The 13092-nt window shown below is 49.1% G+C and overlaps 1 protein-coding gene across 2 annotated transcripts in view; it reads left to right on the forward strand.

The window, feature by feature from the left end:
• Nucleotides 1-13092, forward strand: part of TRIM62 (tripartite motif containing 62) — a 37933-nt gene that overhangs the window by 19949 nt on the left and 4892 nt on the right. For both annotated transcript variants that reach the window (XM_061388671.1, XM_061388678.1), the window contains 2 exons: nucleotides 849-1105; nucleotides 2223-2338. In XM_061388671.1, the coding sequence (XP_061244655.1) occupies nucleotides 849-1105; nucleotides 2223-2338 (373 nt within the window). The remainder of the gene's footprint in view (nucleotides 1-848; nucleotides 1106-2222; nucleotides 2339-13092) is intronic.

Raw genomic sequence — 13092 nt, forward strand, 5'->3', positions numbered from 1 at the left:
CCCCTCACTTATCGTAGCCCTGCAATGTCATTGTGTTACCCTCTTCCCAGATAAGAAAACCAAGGTTTAGAGATACCAGGTGACTAAAGTTGCCACAGCGGGAGACCCAGTACCCTTGGGCACTGAAGCTATCTATGCCTTTTACCACTCAACCCCGCCTTGGGCCTGGCAGTGCCCTTGGAGACAAAGAGAATCAATCAAGTCCATGCTTATCTTTCTGTGACAATGGCTTTAACCCCCAACTCTTGTTCCCTGGCAAGAGGGTCTGGGGGTAGTGGGACAGGTTGCGTGACCCCCAGACTTGCCCAGTATGTTGCCATTTATAAAGCTCTCTGACATCTGTGACCTCCTTGGCATCTTTGCTTAGGCTGCATGAGTGATGTTTTTTAAAAAATAAAAATTTCCCTGTCTCCTAGACTGAGCTCAGCATCTGCTCCCTGCCCATCCCCCCATATCTCTGGCCCACTTCCTCATCCTTCCCGTCCCCAAGCCAGAAATCCGGATATCATCCTCACACCTGTCTCTCCTTTACCCTTACAGCCAGTCAGTTGGTCACCAGGGCCACCGCGGCTCCCCCTACAGATGTCTTTCAAGCCATGTCCGTCTGCTGCTTCTCTAGCTCAAGCCTCATTGTCTCGCCTGGACCACTTCATTTGTTTCCTAACGGAGACTTTGTTGTCCCTGATCAGGCCAGTTCTCTTCTGCCGCCATGCTTTTTGCCATTTCCTCACTGAACGTACCTTTCCCGCCCTTTTCTCTCTGCGTGCCAAGACCCTCAGTTTCCTCTTCTCACACAGGGATCACCCCGTCCGTTCTCCCTGACTAACCCCTGATGACCGTGTTCACAGTCTTCCACCAAAAGCCTGCGGACCACTATCGGGGAGGCGTTCGAGCGGCTCCACCGGCTGCTGCGGGAGCGGCAGAAGGCCATGCTGGAGGAGCTGGAGGCAGACACGGCTCGCACGCTGACCGACATCGAGCAGAAAGTCCAGCGCTACAGCCAGCAGCTGCGCAAGGTGCAGGAGGGGGCGCAGATCCTGCAAGAGCGGCTGGCTGAGACCGACCGGCACACCTTCCTGGCCGGCATGGCCTCGCTCTCCGAGCGGTGAGTGCCTGCCTGCCCCAGCGTCTTCTCCACATGGAGCACCCCTCCCCGGCCCCTGTAGGATGGAGGGAATGGAGGCGGATGGGGGTGGTTAGCGGAGAAATCATTCATTCAGATCTCCATCAAACATACAGGATATCTGCTCTGTGCCATAGCCTGGGGCGAAGGCTTTGTGTACGCACGCTATTTTATACATCATATTTATAATCCTATAGGATAGTACTTGTTTTGCGTGATTTGTATTATAAATATACATTTTATAGTATTTATCATAACATCTTTACCCTACTAGCCACTTGGAGGTCGTCACCGCTGTCATCCCTATTTCACACATGTAGAAACTGAGGCACAGAGGAACTGGAGCAACTGGCAAAAGCCCTTCATCTAGTACGTGCGGGAGCCAGGATTCAAGCCCAGGTCTCTGGTTCCATGGCTACCTTTAATAATAAAACTTGGGACTTCCCTCGTGGTCCAGTGGTGAAAACTCCTTGTTCCCACTGCAGGGGGCAGAGATTCCATCCCTGGCTGGGGAACTAAGATCCCGCATGCTGCATAGTGTGGCCCCCCCAAAACAACAAATAAATAAAACTTTAAACTAATAATAATAACAACACTTAATTATTGGTTTTCCCTTGTGGCTCAGCTGGTAAAGAATCTGCCTGCAATGTGGAAGACCTGGGTTCGATCCCTGGGTTGGGAAGATCCCCTACAGAAGGAAAAGGCTACCCACTGGAGAATTCCATGGACTATATAGTCTGTGGGGTTGCAAAGAGTCGGACATGACTGAATGACCTTGACTTTTACTTTCAATGACCAGTACTGATAGCTGATGTCATGTATTGTGTTGAGCATGAGGCACACACTGTGCCAAGCGTTTTACATGCATTAAGCCTCACAGTGTTCACAAGCCTAGGAGGCAGGTGTTATCATAGTACCCATTTTAAAGATGAAGGAACTGAGGGTGATAGCTAGAGAGTTAGGAAGTGGTAGAAGCAAGCACTTGAGTCTGGGTATGGCAGACTTCCCACGAATGGCCTCTCCCTATGCCAGCGACCCTGAAGGTGCTGGGACGGGAATCCAGCCCCCAATGTGGTCTTCTCTCTTGCTCTCTTTCCAGGCTCAAAGGGAAAATCCACGAGACCAACCTAACCTATGAAGACTTCCCAACCTCCAAGTACACAGGCCCCCTGCAGTACACCATCTGGAAGTCCCTGTTCCAAGACATCCACCCAGGTAAGGCCCTTCCTGCCACTCACCAGAGGGCCCAGGAAGAGGCAAGGATCATCACAGGTTGGAGCTGGATGGGCCACTGCCCAGTCCAGCCCCCTGCTCTACACACAGCATGGGGGCAGGGAAGAAGGATGGGAAGGGTGCATTAATAAGTGCCTACTATGTTCCGGGGCCTGTGCTGGGCACCTGCAGTAGTTCAACCCAGGGAATCTTTATAATGATACAACTCCAGGAGGCTGGTTCTACTAGTGAGCCCATTCTCTAGATGAAGAGACTGAGGCTCTGGGCTGTTCACTCATTCACTCTATGAGTAAAGAAGAGATCAAGCACCTGCCTCATACCAGGCACTATTCTAGATACTGAAGATAAAGCAGTGAATGAAACAGGCAAAACTTCCTACCCTCGTGCATCTCAGTTACATCCTAGGGTGTGAGAGAGAAAGAAAACAAAATTAAATAAGTAAGATACATAGTTCATTAGATAGTGATAAAAGATGAGGAAGGAGGCTAACAGATGTTGAGGTAGGATAAAACGTTTAGTAGTGGATTCGGTCAGAAGACCTCCCGGACAAGGAGGGAGTAAAGGCCTGAAGGAAGAAGAAGAGTGAGCCACGTAGATACCCTGGGAAGAGTGCTCCTGGCAGTGGGAATGGCAAGTGCAAAGGCTCTGAGGCAGGAGCAGCTGGGCATGTTCAGGGAAGAGGAAGGAGACCAGTGTGGCTGGAGTGCAATGAGTGAGAAGGAGAGTGGAGGTAGCAGTAGCCAGACCATGAGGGCCTGTGGGCCCAGGTGAAAACTTTCAATTTTGTGCTGAGTGAGATGGGAGCCAGTGGAGGGTCTGGGACAGTAATGTGAAGTAATGTGAGTTTTTAAGTTCTTAAAGTATTCCTCTGGCTGCTGAGTTGAGAATAGACGCGAGGAGTAAAGGGTAGAGGTCAGGAACCTCTTGCAGTAATCCAGGTGAGAGGTAGTGCTGGCCTGAAGCAGGGTGATACCAGTGCACATGGTGAGACGTGATTGGATTTAGGGTCCATACTGAACAGAAAGCCCACAGGAGTTTCTAATGCACTGGATCTCAGATGTGAGAAAGAGGGGAAAAAAAAAAAAGGAAGACTACAATGATTTTGGCTGAGGTGACCAGGAAGATGGAGTTGTAAGCATGCGAGGTTCGTGATGCCAATTAGATGTCTCAGTGCAGATGTGGAGAAGGCAGTGGAAATGACACGTATGCAGTTCAGGAGGAGGGTCTGGGCCAGTGGTGTCCGCATGTGGACGGTACCGAATGAGCCAGGAGGAGATCACCTAGGAGGTGAGTTGAGGGTAGAGAGAAAAGAGAGAGGACCATGCTAACAATTGGAGCCCTGGGGTCCTCCTAGAAGTCAAGGACAGGAAGGGGACCCAGTCAAGGAAACTGAGAAGGAACAGCCAGAGAATAGGAGGGAGACCTGGTCCATCCTGGAAGCCAAGTGGAGAAAGTGTTTCGAGGAGGGGAAGTGGCTGGTGGTGGCCAGGCTGCAACGCCAAGTGTGGGAGGATCAGCACTGACTGTTCTCTTGGTCCTGATGGCCTTGACAGGAGCCGCTCTGGTGGAGCAATGGAGGCAAATCCTGATTAGAGGCCATCCTAGAGAGAATGGGAGAGGAAGTGGAGACAGTGCTTTCAAAGAGTTTTATCTATGGGAAGGAGAGAGTGTGGTGGGAGCCATTTAAGATAGAAGAAATGATAGCATATTTGGGGGGAGGGGGGCTTTCCTGGTGGCTCAGCTGCTAAATAATCCACCTGCAAAGCAGCAGACCCTGGTTCGATTCCTAGGTTGGGAAGATCCCCTGGAGGAGAGCATGGCAACCCATTCCAGTATTCTTACCTGGAGAATCCCCATAGACAGAGGATCCTGGCAGACTACAGTCCATGGGGTCGAAAAGAGTCAGACATGACTGAGCAACTCAGCACAGCACGTGGGGGAAGTGGGGCACAGAAAAGATGCAATAGAAAAAGGCAGAATTGAGGATGAATGAGAGAGCACTGCTGGAGTGCTGTCAGGTGTGGGGTCCACCCCAGCCTCTGCTGGGAGCCCGCAGAAGGTAGAATACATGGGCACCGAAGCAGAGGGGCAGGTGGTGGGAGCTCGTGGGAATTGTGTTCTGATAGCTTTGCCTTTCCCAGTAAGGTAGGAAGCAAGATCATCCGGTGGGATGAAAATGGGAGGTTGGCTGAGAGGGGAGAAAGTCTGAAATGGATTTCTAGTAGAATCAGTAGACCCTGGGACTCTGAGATCAACACCTTCCCAACATTACACAACCCACCAGGGCATCAGTCTAACCTACTGGCAGCAGGGAACCTTCTGTGTTGAGTCAGGCGCAATGTCCAATAGAGAGGAGACAAGGATGCAGAGGAGACTAGTCCCTAAGAGATAGACACTATTATTATTTTTTAGATGAGGAAACTGAGGCACAGAACTGTTAGGAATTGGTCATGGTCATAACCTGGTAAATGGTACAACCATGATTTGAACCAGATCCATCAGACCCAAAGGGTGTCCCCTTCCCTACTAAGCCTACCAGGCATTCTCTGGCCTCATACCACCAACCCAGGAAGGCTGCTGGGGAGGCTGAGGCTCAGAGAGGCTCACCGATTTTCCCAGGTCACACAGCAATCAGAGCTCTTTGCACCTGTCTGGATTCATTCTTTCAATCTACAAACATTGGAAGTCCTTTGAGGCACGTTCAGGAGAGACAGATGAGACAACAGACCCTGACAGTCCATGGGAAAAGGGCCATCATGAGGGACTTACACAGGGCCATGGGAGCCCAAGAGGCAACAGGAAGCTCTGGGTGGATCAGGGAAGGAGCCAGGGGAACACTGAGCAGATGGTGTTTGCACTGAGCACTGAAAACTGAAGGTTTTCCCACTCAGGGAGGATTCGGCCTAGAGGTATCCCCAGACAGTCCCTGGCATTGAGAACAATATACGCAGAGAAGCATCCCAGGATGCTCACAATTGGCCTCCAGGTACAGATGGGGAAGGACTGAGGATGATCACTGAGGGTGTGTGTCGGACAGGGATGGGGCTCCCCTCTAGGTGATTGAAGGCCGCCTCTGATGCATCATGACCAATTTCACAAAGATGAAGGGATACCTCCTAGTACCCTTTAGTCTGGATCTGTGCCCTCGTTGACAAAGGGGGCAGTAGTTGGGGGAAGGGCCCATTTTCCAGCCAACTGGGTAGGGCTCTGGACTATCCTCCTGGGGTGGGGGTGGGGGGGTCTCTGTGTGCTCCCAGCCTTGGAGGGACCTTCACCGTGGGACCCAGCAGGATGAGGGCCACGCATGGGTGAAGCGGCATAATTCAAAGAAGCAAGAAGCCCAGCCAAGGGTCCTGACCCCTCCCCTGACCCAGAGAAGCCCCTCAGGCAGATGGTCTCAGGAGCTGATTTATCTCAGCTGCCACCTGCCCCACCCCCGTCACAGCTCAGCAAGGCAATCCAGGCAGTTAAACCTTATATATCAAGGCACTGTGAGATCTGGGCCCTGCCAGTCTCTCCTTCTCCCTCTACATCACACCCAGACACACTGAGCCATCTTCATGTCTTACATGAGCCATATTCCCTCTCCTGCACACTTTTCTCACTTTTGCACAAGCAGTTCCCTTAACCTAAAACCCTTGACACAAACCTCAGTCTTTGAGAACTAACTCCTACTCTCTTTCACATCGTAGTTTATAAACACCTCCTCTGAAATGCCTTCCTGGATTTCTCTAAGTAGCCCTGGGCTTTCCTGGTCTTGCTGTCTTATTAATGTCTGCATGGCTGTCTCTCTCACTAAACTGTGAGCTCTAAGAGGTCAGGGGCTGAGTCTGATTCATCACTCTACATCCCTAGCAGCCAGTGCAGTAAATGTTTGTGGATGATTGAATAAAGAAATGAATGAGTCCTGGTCTCAGTTCTGTTACTAGAATAGCCTGGTATTAAGTAGGTGCTCAGTGATTATTTGTTAAATGAAGGAACTTGCTGCACATCCTTGGATAAGTCCCTTCCTCCCTCCAAGCCTCTGTTTCCTCCTCTATTATAGGGATACTAGTGTTCCCTGGATAAGGCGATGGCACCCCACTCCAGCACTCTTGCCTGGAAAATCCCATGGACGGAGGAGCCTGGTAGCCTGCAGTCCATGGGGTCGCTAGGAGTTGGATACGACAGAGAGACTTCACTTTCACTTTTCACTTTCATGCATTGGAGAAGGAAATGGCAACCCACTCCAGTGTTCTTGCCTGGAGAATCCCAGGGACGGGGGAGCCTGGTGGGCTGCCATCTATGGAGTCACACAGGGTCGGACACGACTGAAGTGACTTAGCAGCAGCAGCAGCAGCAGTGTTCCCTTCTTGACTCCCCCACAAGAGAGCAAACGGATGTGGGAATTTGCATTGCCCCAGGGCAGGCTTTCTCAGCCTCAGAACTATTGACATTTGGAGCTGGATAATTCCTTGTCTTGGGAGCTGTCCTGTCCATGGTAGGATGTTTAACAGCATCCCTGGTCTCTACCCAACTAGATGCTATACACACATACACACCCAGATGTGACAACCAAATATATCTCATTCATTGTCCAATGTCCCCTATGAGGCAGATCCACCCCAGTTAAGAATGACTTCCCCAGAGAAAGCAGCCTGTAGCAGAGGGGCTTAGAGAGCCCCAGTGTGTGCTCTGAACATCCTGCCAAGGATAGCAGCCCCTGGGGGTTCAGAGAACAGTGGCCTGGTTAGCCGGGCCTCTTCCTTTGTCTGTAGGGCATGTGAAGTCACTCTGGCTCTTCTGCCAAAACCAAGGCCCTTTATGTCTAGATGGGAGGGGCAGGCGCCCCCAGGGACCTAGCCCTGGATTCTAGCAGCTTCCTGCCTACCTGCCTTCCAGTTCAGGCTTCCTACTGAGTCACCAGAGAATTTTATCTAGCACCTGTTACTCCCCTGCTCTGGAACCTCGACTCTCTACCTCCCACCCACACCCCTGCCCCACCCCTCAGCTGACACTGGAAATCCTCCTCCAACTGCCTGGCCTGACTGCCCCATCTCCTGGGCACCAACTTCCTCCCCACCCAGGACAAGTGGCCATTGTCCAGAGGACACCAGACACTGCTTCCTTTGCTCCTGCCACCTCCCTCTCTGGGCTGCTTTCTCCTCCCCCTGCTTATCTGAATCCAATCATTTTGGGTTCCAGCATATTCACTGTCAAGCTGTGTGACCCAGGGCAGATCTCCACCCTGTCTGAGCTTGTTTCCTCATCTGTGAAACAGATGGTGGAAGGTGTGATTTATGCCCATGGTAGGTAGGAGAATTAAATAAGATTATTTATTTGTGATAATAATCCTGGAACTTAGTAAACGAATGATACCTATTTCTTATGATTATCATGAATCATCAGATGTTCCCTCAGTCTTGCTGAACAGGCTTTCTGGGGCCTAAAGGAAAGAACATGAGTGAAAAGATCTTAGCTCGAGTTCTGGTTCCACATCCACCCCAAGTGGCAAATTAAGCAAGCCACTTAATTCAGAGAAATCTCCTTGGAACCTCAGTTTCCTCTTCTCAAAAATGGGTACAATAATTTGTGCTGCTGGGGCTGCTGTGTTGGTCTTATGAACTAGAGGATGTGAAAGTGGTTTTTTTTTTAATGCCCTACTGGGTCCAGCTGAGGGCCTGAGTAGGCAGGAGGAATCAGACTTTTTAAAGGCCTGACCAGAGGAAAGAACTGATGGTATTTCTTGCTCTGTCAGGCTTCAAAGTTGTCCTTGAGAACAAGGAGGCACAAATGACTTGCTGCCCAGTCTTTGGAGCTGCTGGACTTTGGAGTTTCTCTGTTGCTTGGGTCGCTGCAGTATGTGGTTGATGGTGACCAGGAGACAGATCCTGGGCCCCCTGCAGCCCACGCTCCTTCCTGAATGCCTTTTGACCTTGAGGTCTCAGTTCACTCCCTCAGTCTTTGCAACCCCATGGACTGCAGCATGCCAGGCTTCCCTGTCCATCACCAGCTCCCAGAGCTTGCTCAAACTTCTGTCCATAGAGTCAGTGATGCCATCCAACCATCTCATCCTCTGTCATCCCCTTCTCCTCCTGCCTTCAATCTTTCCCAGAATCAGTGTCTTTTCAAATGAGTCAGTTCTTCGGATCAGGTAGCCAAAGTATTGGAGTTTCAGCTTTAGCATCAGTCCTTCCAATGAATATTCAGGACTGATTTCCTTTAGGATGGATTGGTTTGATCTCCTTGCAGTCCAAGGGACTCTCAAGAGTCTTCTCCAACACCACAATTCAAAAGTATCAATTCTTCTGCATTCAGCTTTCTTTATAGTCCAACTCTCACATCCATACATGACTACTGGAAAAACCATATCCTTGACTAGATGGACCTTTGTTGGCAAAGTAATGTCTCTGCTTTTTAATATGCTGTCTAGGCTGGTCATAGCCTTTCTTCCAAGGAGTAAGCATCTTTTAATTTCATGACTGCAGTCACCATCTGCAGTGATCTTGGAGCCCAAGAAAATAAAGTCTGTCACTGTTTCCATTGTTTCCCCATTTATTTGCCATGAAGTGATGGGACTGGATGCCATGATCTTAGTTTTTTGAATGTTGAGTTTTAAGCCAACTTTTTCACTTTCATCAGGAGGCTCTTTAGTTCTTAGTTATTCTTCATTTTCTGCCATAAGGGTGGTGTTATCTGCATATCTGAGGTTATTGATATTTCTCCTGGCAATCTTGATTCCAGCTTGTGCTTCATCCAGCCTAGCGTTTCTCATGATGTACTCTGCATAGAAGTTAAATAAGCAGGATGACAATATACAGTCTTGACGAACTCCTTAACCAATTAGGAACCCATCTGTTGTTTCTTGTCCAGTTCTAACTGTTGCTTCTTGACCTGAATACAGATTTCTCAGGAGGCAGATAAAGTGGTCTGGTATTCCCGTCTCTTGAAGAATTTTCCACAGTTTGTTGAGATCCACACAGTCAAAGGCGTTCACATAGTCAATAAAGCAGAAGTAGATGTTCTTCTGGCACTCTCTTGCTTTTTCGATGATCCAGCGGATGTTGGCGATTTGATCTCTGGTTCCTCTGCCTTTTCTAAATGAAGCTTGAACATCTGGAAGTTCTTGGTTCACGTACTATTGAAGCCTGGCTTGGAGAATTTTGAGCATTACTTTGCTAGTGTGTGAAATGAGTGCAATTGTGTGGTAGTTTGAACATTCTTTAGCATTGCCTTTCTCTGGGATTAGAATGAAAACTGACCTTTTCCAGTCCTGTGGCCACTGCTGAGTTTTCCAAATTTGCTGGCACGTTCAGTGCAGCACTTTAATAGCATCATCTTTTAGAATTTGAAACAGCTCAACTGGAATTCCATCACCTCCACTAGCTTTGTTCATAGTGATACTTCCTAAGACCCATTTGACTTTGCACTCCAGGATGTCTGGCTCTAGGGCAGTGATTACTGTGGTTATCTAGGTCATGAAGATCTTTTTTGTATAGTTCTTCTGTGTGTTCTTGCCACCTCTTCTTAATACCTTCTGCTTCTGCTAGGTCCATACAGTTTCTGCCCTTTAGTATGCCCATCTTTGCCTGAAATATTCCCTTGGTATTTCTAATTTCCTTGAAGAGATCTCTAGTCTTTCCTATCCTATTGTTTTCTTCTATTTCTTTGCATTGATCACTTAGGAAGGCTTTCTTATCTCTCCCTGCTATTCTTTAGAACTCTGCATTGAGATGGGTATATCTTTCCTTTTCTCCTTTGCTTTTCATGTCTCTTCTTTTCTCAGCTATTTTAAGGCCTTGTCAGACATCCACTTTGCCTTTTTGCATTTCTTTTTCTTGGAGACGTTCTTGATCACTGCCTCCTGTACAGTGTCACAAACCTCGTCCATAGTTCTTCAGGCAGTCTGTCTATCAGATCTAATCCCTTGAATCTATTTGTCACTTCCACTGTATAATAGTAAGGGATCTGATTTAGGTCATACCTGAATGGTGTAGTGGTTTTCCCTACTTTCTTCAATTTAAGTCTGAATTTTGCAGTAAGAAGTTCATGATCTGAGCCACAGTCAGTTCCCGGTCTTGTTTTTGCTGCCTGTATAGAGTTCCTCCATCTTCGGCTGCAAATATAATCAGTCTGATTTTGGTATTGATCATCTGTGATATCCATGTATAGAGTCTTCTGTTGTGTTGCTGAAAGAGTGTGTTTGCTATGACTATCGCATTCTCTTGGCAAAACTCTGTTAGCCTTTGCCCTGCTTCATTTTGTACTCCAAGGCCAAACTTGCCTGTTACTCCAGGTATCTCTTGACTTCCTACTTTTGCATTCCAGTCCCCTATGATGAAAAGGACATCTTTTTTGGGTGTTAGTTCTAGAAGGTCTTGTAGGTGCTCATAGAACCATTCAATTTCAGCTTCTTCAGCATTAGTGGTTGGGGCATAGACTGGGATTACTGTGATATTGAATGGTTTGCCTTGGAAACTAACAGAGATCATTCTCTCATTTTTGAGACTACATCCAAGTACTGCATTTCTGACTCTTTTGTTGACTATGAGGGCTACTCCTTTCTTCTAAGGGATTCTTGCCCACAGTAGTAGGTATAATGGTCATCTGAATCAAATTTGCCCATTCCAGTCCATTTTAGTTCATTGATTCCTAGGAAGTTGATGTTCACTCTTGCTGTCTCCTGTTTGACCACTTCCAATTTACCTTGATTCATGGATCTAACATTCCAGATTCCTATGCAGTGTTCTTTACAACATCGGACTTTACTTCCATCACCAGTCACATCCACAACTTGGCATTGTTTTCACTTTGACTCCATCTCTTTATTCTCTCTGGAGTTATTTCTCCTCTCTTATCCAGTAGCATATTGGGCACCTACTGACCTGGGGAGTTCATCTTTCAGAGTCCTATCTTTTTGCCTTTTCATACTGTTCATGGGTTCTCAAGGCAAGAATACTGAAGTGGTTTGCCACTCCCTTCTCCAGTGGACCACGTTTTGTCAGAACTCTCCACCATGACCCATCCGTATTGGGTGGCCCTACACATCATGGCTCATAGTTTCATTGAGTTAGACAAGGCTGTGGTCCATGTGATCAGTTTGGTTACTTTTCAGAGATGCTTAAATGGATAGAGAACACACCTGGAGACCAGATGGGCTGCCTTGGCTCCTTCTTTCTGTTTGTGTAAAACGGTGTCCCAGGACCTAGAAAAGAGCTCTGACCTTTAAAATGTTGAACCCCAGGGGTCAGGATTTGTTCATTCTCAGGAGAGTCTGGCACCTCTCCTGAAAATAAAGGATGGGTGGAAGGTTTGCCAGTCCCCATACGGGGACTGACTTCTCAGAGTTCAGTTTGGTTCAGTCCCTCAGTTGTGCCCAACTCTTTGTGACCCCATGGACCGCAGCACGCCAGGCCTCCCTGTCCATCACCAACTCCCAGAGTTCACCCAGACTCACGTTCATTGAGTCGATGATGCCACCCAACCATCTCATTCTCTGTCATCCCCTTCTCCTCCTGCCCTCAATCTTTCCCAGCATCAGGGTCTTTTCAAATGAGTCACCTCTTTGCATCAGGTGGCCAAAGTTTTAGAGTTTCAGCTTCAACATCAGTCCTTCAAATGAACACTCAGGACTGATCTCCTTTAGGATGCACTGGTTGGATCTCGTTGCAGTCCAAGGGACTCTCAAGAGCCTTCTCCAACACCACAGTTCAAAAGCACAATTCTGTCCGGAAGTACAGAAGGGAGTACCGAAGACAGGACCTCTTTTTATGAGGGGTGGACCTCAGCCTAGGTTTTAGGGTGCAAGAGCCTCTTAAGAATCAGGTCATACCCTCTGCCTAATAAGGATGCCAGGCCCTGCCCCTAGCCTCGCCCTTTGGGCTGTTGGACCCTGCCCACTGTGGATCAGGTCCCGCCCCCAGCCTCGCCTCTACTGCCGGAAATGACCAATGAACAGCTGACCCCGCCCCTGCTGCTGCTCCTGCTGCTGCTAAGTCGCTTAAGTCGTGTCTGACTCTGTGCGACCCCATAGACGGCAGCCCACCAGGCTCCCCCATCCCTGGGATTCTCAAGGCAAGAACACTGGAGTGGGTTGCCATTTCCTTCTCCAATGCATGAGAGTGAAAAATGAAAGTGAAGTCGCTCAGTCGTGTCTGACTCTTAGCGACCCCATGGACTGTAGCCCACCAGGCTCCTCCATCCATGGGATTTTCCAGGCAAGAGTACTGGAGTGGGGTGCCATTGCCTTCTCCGGACCCCGCCCCTAGGCCCACCCAATGAGTGGCGGGTCCTGTCCCTTGCGGCTCCGCCCCCAGGAGTTAGCACTCAGTACGAATTTCCTCCATCCTACAGCTCATCCCTGTCGGTCCAATCTCAGAACCACTGAAAACCCACTTGGCTGCCTCCTAGAGTGCCCTCCGTACTCATCAGTGGCACTGTAAGCGCCCACGTTGCCCTACTTAGACGTAAGAGTACGGAGCTGAGCCCTCCAGCGTGCTAGTCTCTCGCCCCCTCCCCAGCCCCGTCCTTCTCCCAGCCTGGGTTCTGCCTGTCGCTGGTCTCCTCAGATCATCCTGGCACCTCCAAGGCACTCACGACAGCTGCCCACACCTTGGCATTGTGCCCATCTCCTGTCTCTCTTGCTCCTCTGCCACGAACACCTGAGTATGACCCACATTCCACAGCCAGAGGAGTGGCCCCATGTGTATCTGATTAGATTTTTCTTCTCTCCCGAGCTCCCCACAACACACACATAC

This window comes from Bos javanicus, chromosome 2 (assembly GCF_032452875.1).
Source record: "Bos javanicus breed banteng chromosome 2, ARS-OSU_banteng_1.0, whole genome shotgun sequence".
Classification (NCBI taxonomy): domain Eukaryota; kingdom Metazoa; phylum Chordata; class Mammalia; order Artiodactyla; family Bovidae; genus Bos; species Bos javanicus.